We start from the raw sequence: 19,799 nt of genomic DNA on the forward strand, positions 1-19,799 counted from the left end.
CAAATTTTCGAAGATCTCGAAATTATTGAATACCATTCCCCAAAAATTGTAAACTATATTTCGGTATCAGTTATGGTAAATACAACTTGGTGTTACAAATATTGCAGTGATGATAAATACACAGTGTTATCTTCAATTTTGAAAGTTGACCAAATGAACTTTGATTTGAAAAAATAACGGAATTGTTAAATCTTCGTCTGCAGTCCACAGCCTGAAGACATCTCACCCAACCAGACCAAAACTTTTTCGAGAAACTTACCGTTATTAATGCAAGGACATTCCATCCCATCAACAATGTGAAAAGGTTGACGCAGAAAAGTTCCCTTCTTTGGTACTCCATCTTGCGAGCCCTGTGCTTGCGAATGATAACTGAGATTATCTTCAGGAATTATCTTCGCCGTTTCACCTCAAATGCGGAAATTCTCAAAAAATAAGTACCGAAGACGATTGTTGAAACTTTAAATGGACTTTATCGTATTGCATGACGTTTGTGACTAGTGGACCATCACATCTTGACAAGTCCCTTATTGTCTTCCGTTAGGATGTAAGTAAATCGAAGCTACGAAATGTCATGGAGTGACATGATTGGATGTGACACGGTTCCAATGCGCAAGTCTGCAAGCGGCTGATGTCATTTTAAACGAGGAAGTAAATGAAGCTTTTTGGAGACACTAGTTGACTATTCCAGCAAAGTTTCGAAAAAGACGCCAACAAAAGCGTCAATTTCTTTAATATTGTTTAAATCACACGCACAGCAGGTATATCCAACTGTGCACATTGCCATTGGCTGTGAGACATGGGTGGGCGAATCCCCTGCAGCATTTCTGATAGTTCTTGACCTTCCGGCGAGCGAAAAAATACATTCATGTCATTCGTAGGAATTCAAATTGTCTTGAATAAGAAGTACCAAGCAACTGCACCATTTTAAGATATATCATGATTCCTTGTAGCAAATTTGAAGAACACAAAATGAATATTCGAAAAATTACATATTTCCTTCAACTTTGACCTTGCTTTTCTTCTTTTTGTTTGGCAAATGTATGAGCTGCAAGAAAAACTACGTTACGACCTTACCCCGTCCTCCTCTTGTTCTTACTCCTCTTGAGCTGTGCTGACTTGCAACTGCCTCCTTCATCAAATGAGTTTGAAGTTAACGGTTGCACCTGAACATGTTTTCGAATCAATATTCGGGTGGAGGATAAGGAAGAGGTGGAGGAGCCAGATGAAATTGTTAGTCTAATTGTAAGATAAATTGAAAAAAAAAATTATATGAAGTCATACTCACTCACTCATCTATATCATAGCTGTATTCCTCCCCAACACCAATCCTCACCCCGCTCTGCCACATCACCCCATGAACCCCCCCATCTCAATTAAAGATTCTGGTGGGGAAGTTGCAGTTTGTTTTAACCCATCCCACTCATTAATAGGCATGATCTCACGAAGTAAAAATAACGTTATTCACCTACTATTTGTACCTCAACTATATCCTAGCTGTATTCCTACCCCACAACCATCCTCACCCGCTTCCACACCACCCCATGAAAAAAAACCCATCTCATTGAAAGATTATGGTGGGGAAGTTTCAGTTTGTTTAACCCCTCCCACCCATTAATACGCATAATTATGAATAAGTAGAAACAATGTCATTCACCTACTCATTAGGTACTTATCACTGTACCTAAAATTGTTACAATATCCGTAGTAGACATCTTGTGTGTGCTTTGGTCATTTAGGGGCCGTTTCAATTTGGATATTACCTGGTATGTCTGTGAAAACCCATTGTAAATTTCCACTTGAAGGTTATCGGAAATACTACCAAATATACAAGAATGTAAGAAAGTGGTCCCTGATTAGTAAAATTTCAAGGATCATTTATTGTCACTCTAAAAGTACATATTCACACTGAGATATTAAATTGTCTATTTTATAATCCACAATGACAGGGAATTATTTGGAGGATCAGAGTAACTCTCACAGAGTCTTTTTAAAAGCTTTGTAGCATGCTAAACTTTGGGGCCCGATACGGATGTCTTTGGACACTGTGAAAGAAACTACCTGGCAAGGTAATTTGTTGCAGAATATGGAAATTAATACTCTGTTAGTGATACAGATAAAGAGTTTTGTGCATTTAAAATTACTATTGACTTAAATTTTGGCCAGGTTTTGCTGTACCATTAACTTAACTATCAATTTGAGTAGTTATAGGGTTTTAAAACTTACTACTAGCTCAGAGATTCAAACGATACATCGACCAGCGGGAAAAGGTGAATGAGTCGATTGCTTTTTTCCATTTTGAGCGGTTTATCAGTAAACATGATCTGTTTTCAGCTTACCCTCTTCACACTTACAACAACGATGACTAGAATTGCCAAACTGCAGCAGGAAATGTGTACTTTAAGCTACGGCTTATGCGCATGATCAATATGATGAAAGATTACCAAGTGTATATGTAATAAGTGGTTGCCATCTTATTATCACAGTAAGGCATACATTAATTGATGTATGCTTTAGAAAGATATTTGCCTGCGGAAATGTGTATAATAATGGAGTTTTTTTAAACGTTGGAACATTGATGAGCAAGTTTAGCTGATTGGATAATCGATTTAAGCGTTACGAATGTATGACGTGACTGACGAGTCGAAATACTATTTAAATTTTATTAAGGTAATAATATCTACCTGGTTTCGGTTTTATTGGTCGAACGTTTCAACACTTTTACATCTAAGAGAGTATTTTGTGTAAGTTTTTGCCTGTTCTTCTCAATTTTTTCTTGTGTGAAGTGTCATGTGTGAGGTGTGAGGTGTAACCGGTCAGTTTTGTAGAGAAAACAGTACTAATGAACTTTCGGTTTTACTTTGTTTTGTTTCTCATATTTGTTTGTTATTTTCTACTTATATCTGCGTGATTTCAAGGATTCAAGATCTCTTCTAAACTTACCTCTACAATTTTTTATCTCTACTTCCAGTCTTTGCACTTTACGTTGTCTCTTTCTTTGCTGCGTATCTCTGATCTAAACCAGAACGCCGAATTGCTAAAACAAAATCACATAAATAACGAAATCAAAACTAAAATTCTGTGTTTGGTCTTAACTTAAATAGCAGAATTTGTTTTCAGAGACATATGCTCTTTAAAGGACTAAAACAAGTTTGTGCATATGAACTTTTAACAATTTGTTGTGCATTAAACGTAAAAGGTGTGGTTTATACTATCTATATCGTTTTCCTTTGTCTCCACCTACCCCCCCTCCCCCCACACACACACTTATCACCCTCACCTTCTCACACACTCTCTCGCGCGAACTCACACACTTGTCCACACTTACCTCTCGCCAACTCCACACTCTCAAACCTCCACATTTATGTTATGTTGAAATATGAAGGTCTGATTTAATTTTCAGTCTGCCGTCTTTAAGTTATTAAATTTACCATTCGATACATCTATTTCACTGAACAGGATAGTACGTGAAAATACATGTTATTCAAGACTTAGAGTTATCAATATTTATGTCTCTGAAATTTGTTTACTTGTTTTTGTCTCTTCGTACCTTTTTTTCGGTCAATGATTTCTCACTCACTAATGGCGAATTGTTTCCTGCTTAACATATATAACGACTATTTGTACACTTTACGTGGTATAAACGGCTTAGCTTTTTTAGTACAAGTATATCGGTCTTAAAGACATCCCAGATAATTCTTTTTGTTTTGATTATATATTGTCATATCGGACTTGGAAGCCAATCAAGAAGCAATTCCCCACAATGCCCTAATTGCAGCAACACATCGTTTATTGAATGCAGATTATGTAGCGTTGTAGAATGTTTATTCTTTGGTAGACTTGATCACTTATATGATTACGGACGCGTTGGCCATTCATAGCACCATCATTATAAATGATTTCTTAGGTAAGAAAGCCCAAAGATTGGGTCAATTATTCCAAACCACTTCATTCACCAAAGAACTAGAGTATTCATAAGTTGCACAGCAAAGGCATAAAGTGGTCTTATTATTAGTTAATCGCCCAACCTGTTTATGACAACATAGTCTGCAACGGTGTGAGTCATAGATTTTAGCAGACGATTATCTCCCATACTTGGTTCGATCATGTTCAAAGAGAGAAAACTATCTCGCTCCATACTTCTTATTACACCTCAGGGGACTGTACTATTATTTATACTCACAATAGGTAAGGTTTCAAAGAAGGTATCTGTATAGATTTACCTCCCGGTTAAGAGTCTGTAACGCATCTTTTCACACTGGAAGAATAAATGACTTTCATATACATACGGAAGGTTTGAAGTATTTCTTGTGATACTTTATCTGTTGAATAGGTTCTTTGTGAAACATACAATTTAAATTTATTTGGTCCTAAGCAGACAAATACAACTAAAAATTCGACTTAAAATAGAATTTCAGATGACAAATATATCGAAAATGCTCGAGATATTGAATTTATTTGCTCTAACTGTCATGGTAACTACAAAGATAAAGACTACATTATTTCAAAACGTTTCCCTCTTCAATAGTTAGTAATATACAGCCAGACAGAAAACTCTCTGATTTGTATATTTATCATGTTCAAGTCACCAGAAGCAAATGAAGCATCATATCTATTATATGTCAATGTGTTATTATTTTCACATGAAGTACTCCACTGACACAAAATATATTAACAGATATTTTAGAAGACAATTATTACAAATGTGCTTATTCTTCCTGTTTATTAATATAATAGTTATACTATGAAGACCCCCCCCCCCCGACTGACGTTGATGTAACCCCATGAACCATTGTCAATGAAAGCCCATAAATACACACCGCATAATTTCATCATATGCATATCCGTGTTGAAAAATCTACTGATGTGGATAAGTGACGTTTATCACCAAAGTCATAATGTTGAAGGGTATTTTATCAGTATAATATGTCAATTAACACGATAGGCAACATTGGTTATTTCCAGCTGCATGGTCAGTCTCCTCCTCTGTAGGCTATAGGTTAATTAACGTGGTTCAGTATTTTGTAGCTTCACCTTAGAGGAAATCATTATCAACGTTTACATCAGAAGAGAGCAGGTCACCGAACACTCCAATTCTCTCCATTTTCAAGATGATCAGAAAATTGTGCAACGTTTTTGAAGTTTTGCTTTTCTTTTGGACAACAGGCTGCCTCTTTTCACAACGAGTGGTGAGTTTTAGAACTTTGATATTTTGATACTTTGTTATTACCGCTCCCATTATTTAATCCAATTAGCTTGACGTGTTATTTAGCTGCAGTTAATTTTTAAAGCTTCAGTCACCATGGTAGAGTATACCAATTTATGTAAGTAACTTTTTCCCTTTCCAGCAGTAAAAAGTGATGTTGTTGTATTTCTAATTAAACCTTCTTAGGTTTTAAAATTTGTAATTATTAATCCATGCACTGGATAATAATTTGAGCAGAATTATTCAGGCCCGTACTTTTTATTTTAAATGCATTATTACCTTAAGTTCGTGAAAAACTATGAAAACTAGAAAAAAATACAAATAATGAATTACACTTGTCAACAGTTATTATCATTTTAAGGCAAATATGTCATTTATATTATATTTATATTTCATTGACTCCTCTAGATCAAAGTCAAACACTTTCATTTTATAGAAATTAATAGTGAATATTCTTCTCAACATTGTGTATAGAATCAATATCAACTGTTAAAGAATGTGAGTTTCAAATATTGGAACGTTTATGTTTATTTTTTTGGCATAACTAAACACAACAAGACTAGTTTTCCGTCCGAATGTAAATTCAAAATATTATTAATACATCGCTTCGAAAAAATAAGTGTAATTTAACAACTCTCAACAAGATTTCAGTGATTGAATATTATTACATTTAAAAAGCGATTGACGAATACTCAAACAAAAAACTTAAATTTACAGATGAAATAGTAGTTTCCCAAATTTATGAAAATGAAAGTAAAAATCTAAATAAAGTGACAATTTTTCATAATTGTGCCAGTTTTAATACCTCGAAATAAAAATCGGAAAAGTCAAACAAGAAAAACTTGTTTTGCATTAACAAGTAGTTTGTTTATTATGTTACCAAAGCATTTAATTTCCTTTACAAATATTATATGTTTGTCGTCTTTATTCAAGTTTACAAAACTGTTTTTCAATAAATCGTGTTTTATCTCCAAACTGTAAAACATCCTAGTCGATAGTAATTTTGCCGTAATGTTTAGCGTTCAACCATATTTAAAAGAGAATGAAAAAAAAAAACAGTTATATGAAAAACGTCTAACAAAATTATTGAAAATAGCAAGCTATTGCATCTCCCGATATATAACAGTGGTATTCACACAAACTATATTAAATGTTTTATTCAATATCATTTACGATCGTGGAACTAAGCAAAACAATCATAAGTTAAATTATATCATTGACTCAAACTGTAATCTCTATTTTACTTAAATTTAATAAGTATACGCTTTCAGCCATTTAATTTTATTAACAACTTTCACTTCTAAATAATACGCCAACGATCAAAAGCTATCACATCTCATCATCTTACTATTGTGTTCCTTGCCTCATGCTTCTCTTTCAAAATTTTCGGAACATGGGAACCTTAGATCCAAATTAAATTAGTGACGTTATACCTAGATCTGCTAGTTAAAGTGTGATATACCTGCGTCAACTCATTCAAATATGAAGAACGTTATATAACTAGAATTTCTATTCATGAAATATGCTGCCTTCTAAGATTACAATTGAAAAAAGTCGGAAAAGTCAAACAAGGAACAATGTATCTGGGCATTGACAATTTTATTATTTAGAATAATATCAATTGCATTTAATTTCAGTGTTACCAAATCTTATATGTGTAGCGTCTTAGTTATCAATTTTTTCTTCTTCAAGTTTAAAAAACTGACCTTTATTAAATCTTATTTCATCTCCAAACTGTATTATGTCACTCTCTTTCTAAATTTATTCGTTTAAACGATAAATCGTAAAATAATATTTTGGCGAAACAACCTAGTCGATTAAAGTAATTTTGCCGTCATGTTTAGCGCTAACTAAAAATTTATTCAAGCATATTTAAAAGAGAATAAAACAATGCAAAATTTTATAGTAAGGTGTCAAACATATTACTTGAAAATAGTTTATAGTGTTAGTCACACAACGTTTTTAAATGTGTTACTTAATATAATTTCCGATCGTGGAGCTTAGCAAAATAATCATATGTTAAATTATATCCTGACTCAAGCTGTAATTCTTCATAAATGTAATTAGTATACGCTTTAAGCCATTTAATTTAGTAACAACTTCCAGTTCTAAATAATATGCCAATGATCAAAAGCTATCACCTATCATCATCTTACTATTATGTTTCTTAACTCTTTCCAAACTTTCTTTATCGGAATAAAAAGTTAACTTTGTCTCTGTTTCTTTACATCAAAATTTAATTGAAAGCAGTTTCTTGTTTTTAAAAAGTAAAGCAATCCAATTTTGATATTTCTTCTGGAAACCTAGATTTGGGATTATATGATTCACACAAAACAATCACTTTATCTCCACATCTCCTGTTAATTTTGTTATAAAATGTGAATATAATCTCTACTTGCTGGGATCAATAGTTTAGATAAAAGTATTTTTAAATGGTTATAGGAATAAACAATCAAGTCACAAACAACATTTTGCAAGGACTAGAAATGTATGTTGAAAATTAACGGCATCTATCATATTCGTGCATTGTCCAAAGTAGTTTCAAATATTCTAATGGGGTTTTTTCTGATCATTTTTAGCTGTTATCTGTCGTAAATGTTGAAAAATTGCAAATCATAATTTCTAATACACATCTAGAAAAAAAAAACGTGTTTCGTTAATTTGAATTCATTTTTACTTTCGGTTGCTTATTTCGACGTCTATTCACTGATGTTTCACCATCATGAATTATGAACAGTATCGCTCTGTAAAGATATGATTCGTTAATGATAACAATGTTACGGACACATGTAACGTTAAATGATACATTGAGAAAACCATCAGCATTTTCTCTTCATTGCTATTTTATAAGACGTAAGCGTTTTATCAGTAGTAAAAAAAATTAGACAAATGCGGTTTGCCTTTAGTCATGTGACATACACCGTCTCCAGTATATAACTTTTAATTTGTCTTAAACTTTTATTATTTTAATCATTATTGAATTAGAACTTCATATGACGCAGTTCTTTCCGACCAAAATATAGTCTTGTGTAAGCAAAAGGATTTATCGATTCAAAGTAGGAAATAAACGCATTCAGAACTGTATTTGCTCTGTATCGTTAGAAGGGCATGATAACGGATCCACGTGTTATATAATATAAGTTTATTTAAACCTTTCAATCGGTCGAAATACTACACAAGCAAATTCTGTTTCACATCTCATGTTTTCTTGCATAGGAGCTGGCCCTGTAGCTACTGTTGTACCAGTATCCATAAGTTTCATTTAAATTCAAATTTATTGAGAGTTTGCTGTACGGTCGTAAAGAATTTGCTGAAATATAACTATAAGGAGCATTCCGATTCCAGAAATTGTGAAGCTTACTTCAGGGACGAAAATATTTGACACTATCTTAGTAAAAACCCCTTTTCCAAATTTGTGTATGCTTTTTTTTTAAATCATGAAATAAATTCAAATCATTCAGTTTTCGCACTGCAGGAAATCGGTCGATGCTCATTTCATGGAACACATATTAAAACACATGCCTTTTTTTTTCCTTTTTTGATATTGTTGGTAATGTCGGCTTGCACAGTATAACACTGAATCAAAGTATCTGGTAGAATTCATTCAGTCATTCCCGCTCTGCGAGTATTTTTTTTAAATCATTCAAAAGTCTAAAAAATATGATAATAGTGAATAATAACTCAATATTGAAGTTCCCTCCCACCCCCCACCATGAGAGCAGACATTTTGTTTGTAGTGTATTTTCTACCTCGTCACACAGAAACATTATCACCCAAGTATTGCCAAGTCCCTGTTACAAAAACTTGAATCGGAAAATCAACTGATAGCTGTGTATGTTTTGTTATTTTTGGAACGAAACTTGTATTTCCGTACTTTGGTATTAATTCATAGGTACGTATTTACATTTTAAGTTTTGTTTTTATAAAATAAAGTCTTCTTTACTTTCGGGCATAGCGTATGTAATTGGTAAATGTGTAATTTACACTATTGTTGATAAAGTCTGCTTAAAACGTATAAAAAAAATATGATAAAAGCATCTGCTCCAATTTATTTCAATATTTCCTCACTGTAAATTGTTGCCAACTAAGATCTTATAGAATGACAAAACTCACTAGTTTGGAGCAAAATCAGGATATTCTAACGGAGTCAATTTCCCGTTCAATTATTTTTGACCAGGAAGGTATAAGAATTATTTGTTCAATACTTATATTTTCTTGTTTGATAAGTTCATAGTGATTGAATTATCAACAAAAAGCGAAGAAATTCTTAACTTCATTGTCATGGTGACATGTCTGTTAGTGTTATTCTCAGATACAGAAATAATCGTAAAAGTCAGGATATAAGATTCTCCTCGTCGCCCAGAAAATAATAGTTCTTTTTAATCATTTTTATAAAAATTTCTACCGCGGAAATGATGATGACTGTGTATCTTTAAATTATTAACAAACTTTAATTTTAAATTAATACAGCTAAATATTTATTAGGAACCAAATGAGAGCGTGTTTGTAGACCATGGTAGTTTTGTAACTAAATTATATCCTTTGGCCTTGGTGGTTTGAAACTAAAGCCTGTCTCTAGACAGTGATGGTTATATAACTAAATTGTATCTTTAGGCCTTGGTGATTTGAAACTAAAATCTGTCTCTAGACAGTGGTGGTTATATAACTAAATTGTGTCCTTAGGCCTTGGTGAATTGAAACTAAAATATTTTTTTTTCTAGGTGGTTGTATTTTTGTATCTAAAGTGATGAGAGCACATAGGCAGGTGCCTCATACATCGAATATTATATACAAAATTGTCTACCCATTTCGCTACCTGGTTGCTAATTTAGGGTTCTCATTGTAATGTTGATGTAATCATAAACATACTCTACTCAGCCGCTTCATTCTCATCTGATAAAGTTTGTTACTTCAAGGAGCTATAATTACAAATGCTCCAAGATACAGTAAGTACTAACACGATCTAGTTTCTCACAGCTTAATAACTTTTGTGGATTATTTTGCTTATTTGTGACTGCTATCTCAAATAAACACGGTTTGAAATTCAAAAATTCAGAACAACATCGAAAATCTTGCCATGGACTATTTTCCCTCAAATTAAAAATATTGTTTTTCGTGACTTTATATTTACTGCCAATGCAAGTATTGTGATTTTTTTGTCACAACTTCCCAAAAGTGATTTTCGTAGCGCATTTTGTTTTTTATATTTGTGCCAACCAGGATATTATAGTTAAATGATACTTTGTGTATGTAAAAGAGGCATAGATATATATCAAAGAACTAGATGGAATATCTACGTTAGAGTAGTTGCCTCTTCTAAACTTGCTCGTCTATTGGCTTTGTAACGCTTTAACATCAAATATGCGAAGTAACTTTGTTTAGTTTACACAACGTCATTTATATCTAGGTTTTATAAGGGTGATAGTTATGTCGCTGAATAGTCATTCGTTTCAAATGTTATACTCTCCGTTAAGTTTGTGTATTTGATATCAAAAGAAAGTTTAATATTCGGAGGTTAAATGGATAAACATTTATTAAACGAATTTACAATTCGAAACAATAACATGGTTAAGTACCGACTCTGGGGTATATTACATTGTTATACCGTGAACTAGAAAGTCCAATCGTTCCACCAACCTACTCACCTCCCAGATTGTGTTCGCATGTAGCAATAAGTGTCGCCAAATATAGGCGAGATAGGCACTAAGGTATTGTCACCAATCCAGCCCCACCCCTCCCAATACACACACATTTTAACCACCCACTGTACTGCAGCATATCAGTCATTTAAGATACTGAGTAAAGTATACATAACCTCAGTTACACATGAAATAGTAAATTTGCCATTTAACTGCGCTGTTACATTTTGTATTAATTTCCATTTGACAGGATGCTCTACAGACAATCAATGACAACACTGGTGATAGTAGTGTAGGTAAGTGAACGTTGCAGGCCTCTAATCTTATGTAAGTGAGTCATCAAAATATGACGTCATGATTAAATAACATAACAATTATTCGAATATGTGGATTAACGTTATCATTATGTTGTTATTTCCTTATCAGTTGTTATTAACGTTTAGTGATTAAAGTTAGGTCAGTTAACTATGCAGGCTGTAAATAAATCTTCAGGTACGACGTCATAAATAAATATCACTAGAATTGTTTGAATACGTATATTTATTTGATAATTATAATGTCACTTCCTGGCAATCGTTATTAACATCCAGTGATCATTCTTTTTAATGTTTTATACAAATGTACTTTCGTTTTCGTTTGATTCGAAAGTTGTGTGTTCTTCCAATGATAAGTTGGATATCAGCTAAAACAGACGATGTAGCGTATTAAATACATTAATAATAGAATACGTTAATATTTAGAATGATCGCATGCTATTTGGACATGACAATTACATTTTATTTAATCTTCACTGTTAATCAACACACAAAAGCAAACCAATTTACTTTGTTGGACGTACTAGGTTCGTCGTTTTTCTTCTACCAACAATCGAATTACCCGAGAGATTGCAGAGAAGTCCAGGAGCAATGTTCATCTCATAACTCTACTGGTGTCTTCATGATCAAACCAGATAGCTATCTAGAGCCTTTTGAGGTTTACTGTGATAACGCAGAGAGTTCTGCTGGATGGACGGTAGGTCTTTACAGTCTGTGTACTTGATATGTTTCTTTTTCTCTTATTCTTTTTTCTCTTTTACCTCTTTCTATTATATCCCATATTTCTCCGGTAAACTCTCCTGGTGATACCACAATATGTAGATGCGCATACATAATATACAGTATGCATATCCTGATATTTAGCATTAAAGACTATCTTTGCCAAAAGAATGGTTTCTAGTGACGTGTATTTCACAATACACACATCAAGTAATTTGAATCTATTTTCTAAATCATTTACATTGTTAGGTAATACAACGTCGCATTGACGGTGCCATCGACTTCAGCCGTGACTGGAACAGCTACAAGTCTGGCTTCGGCTTTTTATCTCAGGAATTCTGGCTCGGTAATGAGAAGATTTCTTACTTGACCAATCAAAAGAAGTATCAATTGGTGATTGAGATGACGTCATCAAATGGTTCCTTAATCCGGGTTTCTTACGACAACTCCCGCATTAGTGATGAGTTCAGCAACTTCAAGTTGTTCAGTCTCGGACATTTTTCTGGAAGAACAGGTAAGTTATATCAACATTTCCGCTTAATATCCTTATTATTTGTTCCCTTTAGCTCAGTTATCAGGTCAGATGAACTTTAGTTCACCATGGTTCGGAATTCATATAGCTATATCAGGCGCATATCCAGAGGCCTGCTATGACCCCCCCCACTCCCCCCGCCCCCCCTTCAGCATCACAAAAAAAAAAAAACGATTATTGGCACATCCTTACGTAGACACCTAGATGTTAGACATAATGTATAACCTCGAAACTTTGTTCTTTTTCTGGGAGAGTGTCCGCAGATCCTCCTACATGGGAATCAGTTTTAACGACCCATGGACCACACTGCCTTCTTATTTACTTCGTGGATCTGCCCATGTTTAACCAATCACCAGTGTAACTTGTATCTTCCATATGACATTTTTATTACTATTATGTGAGACAATAACTTGAGGAAATTACTGCTTCTTTTGTAGGCTGACAACTAATGGATTCAGTTTTGTCAGGCAAACAGTTGTCACGTATGTTTAGAGCTTATATGAGAACAATAACAATCTATGAACATGTCGCTAGAGAAAATTTACACCTGGCCATGTTTTTTTTTCCGGATCGAGTATGTAGTAATGTGGGCTTTTACCACAAGTTTTACAACATGTTCATTACAAAAAAAAATGCACAACGAAGTTTATATTACCAGTATGTTTCAATTTTGAGGTAATTTCCTAAAACTACCGACATGTTTATTCCTCCTACAGACGTTATAACCCTTTGCCCCTACAACATGGTCTATATAAACTGCAGTAACTCCTGTCAGCGAACTTCTGGTGCTCCAGAAATGTGTCAGGATGGGGTCTGTAATAAAGCCGAAGACTGTGTTTGTTCCGATGGCTACTTCATGAAGGGATCAAACTGTGTACCTCAAAAACAGTGTGGATGTTACGAATCAGAGGGACAAACAGTTATTCCAGTAAGTTGCTTTGTTTTTATTCATTTGTCTTAATTTTGGGCAGTCAAATCTGGAGCTGTATGTCAAAGATTATTCACTGTCACAGTTTTCAACAACTCTTCTACAAACAACAGCATAGTTGAAGACTTTTTCTAGATAACCAGTCACTTTTAATGCTGTCTTTTATAATGAATGCAATATAAGTGCAATCTAACTCCAATAAAAAATATATATTTTTGAGTTCATTTAACTATACGGTTATAGGAATACCTGTCAAATTATAGTATACTCCACGTAGGGAATTCTAGTGCTTACATAGAGACATTACAATACAGAACAGTATTTACCATGGATGATAAAAAACACAACATCAGGGTTAAATGTAATCTGTAAAAACTAAAGTAAAGAATTATTTTGTGTTTCAGGAAGGTGGGTCTTACGTGAACCCTGGATGTACAAGAAAAGGTGTTTGTACCAACGGACAGATCACGTGGGATGAAGAATATGCATGCAGTCCTAACGCAGTTTGTGACGTCAGGGACAACATAAGACAATGCTATTGTACTGGTGGCTACAGAGGGGATGGTGAAAATTGCACGAGACCACCTAGAGATTGTCAGGAAATTTACGAGGATGGATCCGAGGATAACGATATATACAGAATCAAACCAACCGGGTGGACCGGGGAGGCCTTTGAGGTTTACTGCAACATGACTGACGGAGGAGGATGGACGGTAAGTCATTCCAATAATTAAAACCACATTAATCACACTTAATCGGTAATACACTGTATTAAACTACACTTTAGTCATTGTACCACAATGAACACACAAAAATACACTACATTGTACTGTAAAAATTCACTAACTTACCCTAGCTGCACGTTAGAAAAATACAGTACATTACATTGCACTACAAAGCAATATTCTACATAAAGTACAAAAGTGATAGAGTATACCTTTTAGTCGATTGTAGTAGAATAGGTATCTTTCATACAAGTGTAAATCACATGTTAGTTTAATGACCGTTATTGATACAAGGCTATACATAAACATGGATAATCGTTTGTAATAGATGCACTTTAAACTACAGTTACCATGTATCAAAATAATATCAACATAATGGAAATTTCTTTACTGGAAATGTTTTAACGAGATTTTTAGTTTTTTTTTAAGTCAACGTTCTTCAACTCTAATGTTTCTTAAAAAGTTGACAATTTAGTTAATCGCTTGTTATATTTGATCACGACAAAGGTATTCTTCTTCTCCACACATTTATTCAAAGGTTTTTCAACGTCGTGTGGATGGAACCGAGGATTTCTACCTCGGATGGGACAGCTACAAAAATGGTTTTGGAGAATTAGACCACGAGTTTTGGCTTGGAAATGATAAGCTTTCTAACTTGACCAATCAAAAGAGATATGAAATTAGGATTGATCTGGTGCACAGTGATGGTACTCCGTACTATGCCAAGTTTGACAACTTCCGGATTAATGACGAAAGCGATAAATATCGGTTATCTCAACTTGGAACCTACAGTGGAACAGCGGGTTTGTTACAATTTATTTGGTTACATACACATCCTTTAGATATCTGCACAATTCTACAAGTATAAATGCTTCTACGGTCTGTACGTAGTTACCTGTTCTTTATTATGTGTTGTCTTGGGAATACCACATCATATGGTTTCATACATATATTTGACCGAAGACTTAAATAAGTAAATGCTTTGCAGTGATAATGCAATAATATATTAACATGATGAAGAGTGGATGGATTGATTTATTCATATTTCTCTTCCTGAGATTTGTATCTTACCTTTCATAACTCACTAAAACAAAGACAAAATATTAGACAACCAACCCCATTAAACATCAACAGCAAAGTAAATCATTCTCATAACATGTTCTTGTCCAATTTGACATACAAGTTGGACATCTTGTCCAACTTGACATAGACTGACCTATGCACCCACGTCCACGCAACAATTATGCACCATGTATACACAACTTTCTTCGCATATCCAAAATAAAAAATATATCAGAAAGGCAAAACCAAGACCACAATGTTTGATTTTGTGTCATTTACTTACACCGATGATGCCGTATAAGTCATCATTACTGACTACGGTTTATTCCATTGAACACAGTATGAAAGTTTTTGATACTCCTTATTATACGTCAATTCTGTAAATAGGATTAACTACTTCATCTTGCTTTTTATGTATTTGTTTTGCCTTTTAATCATTAGATATTACAGCAGGTGGAATTTCAGCAGTACCGAAATATAATTTTGGTATAAAATAAAAACAGAACTAATAGAAAGAAACTAAGGATCATAAAGATAACATTTAATTTGCAATAAGTGGAATAACGAATCATTAAAGTTAATTCTTTAATGAAACTCTTAATAAATACACTCTTATTTCAAACAACATCAATATATCTGTCTTTCAGTGATATTACATAGAATGTTAATTATATATGTTCTTTGTTCTTCTTTGCAGACTCCCGCAGCAACCCTGATGGTTATGCTCTTCGATATCACCTCAACTACCAGTTCACTACCAAAGACAGTGACAACGATGCCTATAGTAATAACTGTGCTGTGTATTATCACGGTGCCTGGTGGTACAATAGTTGTGAATATTCCAACCTCAATGGGAACTACCATGCCGGCCAAGGTAGTTATACCAGTCCTTATTGGAATTACTTACCCGGCAGTGATTATAACCTCAAATATTCAGAAATGAAGATTCGTCCCTTTCCGCAGGTAGTTTGAGGGATTTCTAGACAAAAATGCGTATACAAATATTTGAGTAGATCGAGCTAGTTTCCTTTTCCTCAATAAGTATATAGGACTCATGAGACTGAAAATATGGATAGAGAAGTCACGTGACTGATATTGAAAAAAAGTACATTGACGTCACAATAAAGTACAGGAAAACAATGAATATACTCCAGTGTTGACACTTATGTATATCGAAATATATCAACGCAATACACCGTAATAACGGACATGTTTCTTGTTCTATTATCAATGTTTGCCTATTTATAAGAAATTTAACGTTTAATATTCCAAACAATACATTGAAATAACAACCTTGAGAAAATAAACACTTCTTTTCTCATTTTTACCTTTTTATTTATTTCAATTACTAATTACACTGGATGATAGATCAAGCCCGGTATGACCTAAAATGAAAGAAACGAACATAGTATCCATATTGATTTAGTACCCACCCACCCAACCAAGCCCACCCAAGCCCACCCAAGCCCACCCAAGCCCACCCAACCCACCCCTCACCCACCGACACTACCACTCGACAACTTGATTTAAATATTGTGTTCTTCGAAACATCGTGTGGCAATTTATACCACAAACTTTTATGTCGCAGTTGTAGTAGCACACGCTTTTGAGTGACAATGGACTAAATACTGACAGTAAAACTTGTAACTCTCCTTGTAACATCCTGAAAGTTTAAATCGTTGGTCTCAGAAAATACGGAACCGTAGAAGTGATGTTTTAATATTAAGACCTCTTTGTTGATTAATTGTATTAACAGTTTTCAACGAAAACAAATCAACATTGTGCTGCAAAGTAATAATTTCTCAAATGTTTTCAATTTGTTAACCATTTCAATAATCTACAGCAAAATGATACATTGATTAATTTAATTTCATGAACTCAGTCAATTGAAACTTTTGCAACGTAATAATTCATTAAGTTTGCATCAGATTGTAAACAATTTTGTTTTTATTTTGTTGAAGCAAGACTAAGGGTTTCACTCCTCTTCAAGCGTTATACAAAGAAGTATAACAACGATGCCAATCTAAAACAGAAAATTAAGCTGTTTTTCTATAAGGAAACTGTCTGTGCGTTGCAATACACAAAGTCTACTTCTTTCAATATAATTACATCAAATTACCGTCCGAATATCACACAGCTAATACGAGAGTGAACCGATTCTCTCTGAACATTCCATTCGACCTGCTGGTTACGTTAACATAGACCATTAATTGTGACATTTGTCCGGGATATGCGTCGTGCCGTGGTGTAATCATTTAGCGACCCAAATGAAGATCTGGTTATTTCATAGATAAAGAAGAAAAACCAATAATTCTTTTCCGAGTAATGTTTATGCCTAAATAAGGACAAATATGTTTAAACCCAATTGTTGTAATTCTCACCTCTTTAAAAACGAATATACGTGATAGATACGAAGTAATGAGAATAAGTAAAGTGAGGGATGAGGAAGGGGAGGGACACAGAAACGGATAGGAAGGGATGGGAGGGTTGACCTACCCTAAGGAAATGACAACGGGTCATCAACAAGAATAATAACTCAGTTTAGAGCGGGTAACTTGCGAAAATTATAAACATTACTTTTCTCTATGACATATAATTATGTATCCCAGTAAGCTTCGTGGTGCAATTCAACATGGACTCATTAGAAAAGACTGTATTTTATTCAATGTGTTAGTCTCCCGAGGGAAGCTAATGATAACGTCAGCAAGGGTTTGGGCAAGGAGTTTCTCTGCAGTAACGCTACCATTAGTGACGGATGTTGTCAGGATACACTTCAATGTTATGACGTTTAAGTCAATAAAGGCAGACAAGGTAAGAAACGTATTGCTCATCAAAAGGTTCATTGATGGTGACCAATAACAGCGAAAGAAATAGACGAGACAGCGTCCATCCAAATGAGAATGGTGAACCAGAGAAAACAAGTAGAACCATTAATTGGCAAGACGATGTATATATATATATATATATATATATATATATATATATATATATATATATATATATATATATATATATATATATATATATATAAATATATATATATATATAGCCTATATATATATAGCCTATATATATATATATATATATATATATATATATATATATACAAATATGAAGGTCTGATGTGACTTCAGTCTTCCGTCTTTAGGTTATAAAAACTTACCATTTGATATGACACTGAACAGGATATAATGATCGTTGCCAAACTACATGTTATAGAAGGCTTTTGGGTAACAATATTTATGTCTCTGAAATCTGTTTAATTGATTTTGTCTCTTCGTACTTTTTCTGCCAAGAACATCTCACTAACAAACGGCGAATTGTTTCCTGTTTAGCCTATATAACGAACATTTGTAGACTTAACGTGGTGTAAAAGGCTGAGCTTTTATAGTAAAAGTATATTGGTTTAAAGATATCCCAGTGATGTTTTCATTCTCTTGTTTTAAAATGAGGCAAATTTTGCTTCTTTTATAAATTAACGCAAAGATGATTGGAATGCACTTGTTAGCAGGTTGTGCCTGAATTTGCTGAATGGGTGCTTTAGCAAAGATATTATTAGCTGTCATTGACAATTCGATCTTAACGTTCTTTGTTCTTTTTTAATTATTTCAAATTTTACCGACCAACTCTTTAAATTAGATTGCGTCATCAGTCATCAGTTGTCAAATGAAGAGGCGTAGAAATATGCGATTCAAGTGATTTATTAATTGAACCAAGGCCACAAAGTCCAGAGGCTCCCAAAGGGTTTGCCCTTCCATATTGAATTAACGAATCACAATTGGTATTTATGTTCCCTTATGAATATTTGAATTATTGCCAAAGTGTCTATGCTTCATCGCTAGGGCCAAGGTGTTAAGGGCTAGATTAAGGGGCATTGCAACAATTTCATATGATTTTCGTTCTCTCGTAGAGCTTTCAAAGCAAAAACATCCATATCAGAAATGGGAGTTATGGACCCACCCTGCATTATTCACATACAATGCCGCAAGAAACCGATAATAATTTCCAGTTTTGTATTGAATTCGACGGCACATGTTACTGTCGTTGGTGGGGAAAAAGACAATTAGCTTGTTTTCTTTTACCGGTTGCTTTAATACCATTGGGCTTTATAAAACTCAGTTTATAGCACTTTGTCGCAAACGTTATTAATGAGGAATACTTTTACCAGAACAATAGGAATGAAAAATTCAAATTGAGTACTGCATTAACATTTGTCCTGCTGAAGTTCCTAGAAAAATATTATTGGTTTATATTAACTTTCCTACGACAGAATATTTTTTCAAAACCCGATGGATGGCAACACACTTACACATTTCACGAAATTTGGTTCACAACTCGTTTCATCGGTAAAAGGTGTGTTCAATTCTTAGTAACGCTAAGGAATTCGTATAATAGTATACTGTACGGAATAAAACAAACGATAAGCCAAAGATCTGAAAGGTGCAAATGTAATTTGGGAATGGGAATGTATTTATATAATATAGCCTAATATATAAGTAAAGCCCATATTTTTTTTTGAGTAAGGTATAGAGATGTTTATCGCCAGCAAACAATTTCTGTCAAATTTCATCCATATACAAGGCAGACACAACTGAATACTTGAATACAACATGTCGTGTTGATACTCTCAAATGAAAACAGATCGAGACCATTTTATTTGTTGATATTTTTATTTT

The 19,799-nt window shown here is 33.8% G+C and overlaps 1 protein-coding gene across 1 annotated transcript; it reads left to right on the top strand.

Annotated features, from left to right (window-relative positions):
- The first annotated feature begins 5,028 nt into the window (after positions 1-5,028).
- LOC139973473 (uncharacterized) lies at positions 5,029-16,426 on the top strand. The gene is made up of 8 exons (XM_071980171.1): positions 5,029-5,186; positions 11,093-11,138; positions 11,684-11,853; positions 12,126-12,390; positions 13,125-13,336; positions 13,741-14,049; positions 14,600-14,864; positions 15,821-16,426. Exons 1-8 carry the CDS (start codon positions 5,109-5,111, stop codon positions 16,093-16,095), a joined length of 1,620 nt encoding a protein of 539 aa, XP_071836272.1. The 5' UTR covers positions 5,029-5,108; the 3' UTR covers positions 16,096-16,426.
- The last annotated feature ends 3,373 nt before the right edge of the window (positions 16,427-19,799 follow it).

The sequence above is a fragment of the Apostichopus japonicus genome, chromosome 9 (assembly GCF_037975245.1).
Source record: "Apostichopus japonicus isolate 1M-3 chromosome 9, ASM3797524v1, whole genome shotgun sequence".
Taxonomy (NCBI): domain Eukaryota; kingdom Metazoa; phylum Echinodermata; class Holothuroidea; order Aspidochirotida; family Stichopodidae; genus Apostichopus; species Apostichopus japonicus.

Bases quoted from the DNA above. Each gene is read 5' to 3' on its own strand.
- LOC139973473 (XM_071980171.1), top strand. From the start codon at position 5,109: ATGATCAGAAAATTGTGCAACGTTTTTGAAGTTTTGCTTTTCTTTTGG. The intron at 5,187-11,092 runs GTGAGTTTTAGA...TCCATTTGACAG, and splicing joins GCCTCTTTTCACAACGAGTG to GATGCTCTACAGACAATCAA. The intron at 14,865-15,820 runs GTTTGTTACAAT...TCTTCTTTGCAG, and splicing joins AACCTACAGTGGAACAGCGG to ACTCCCGCAGCAACCCTGAT.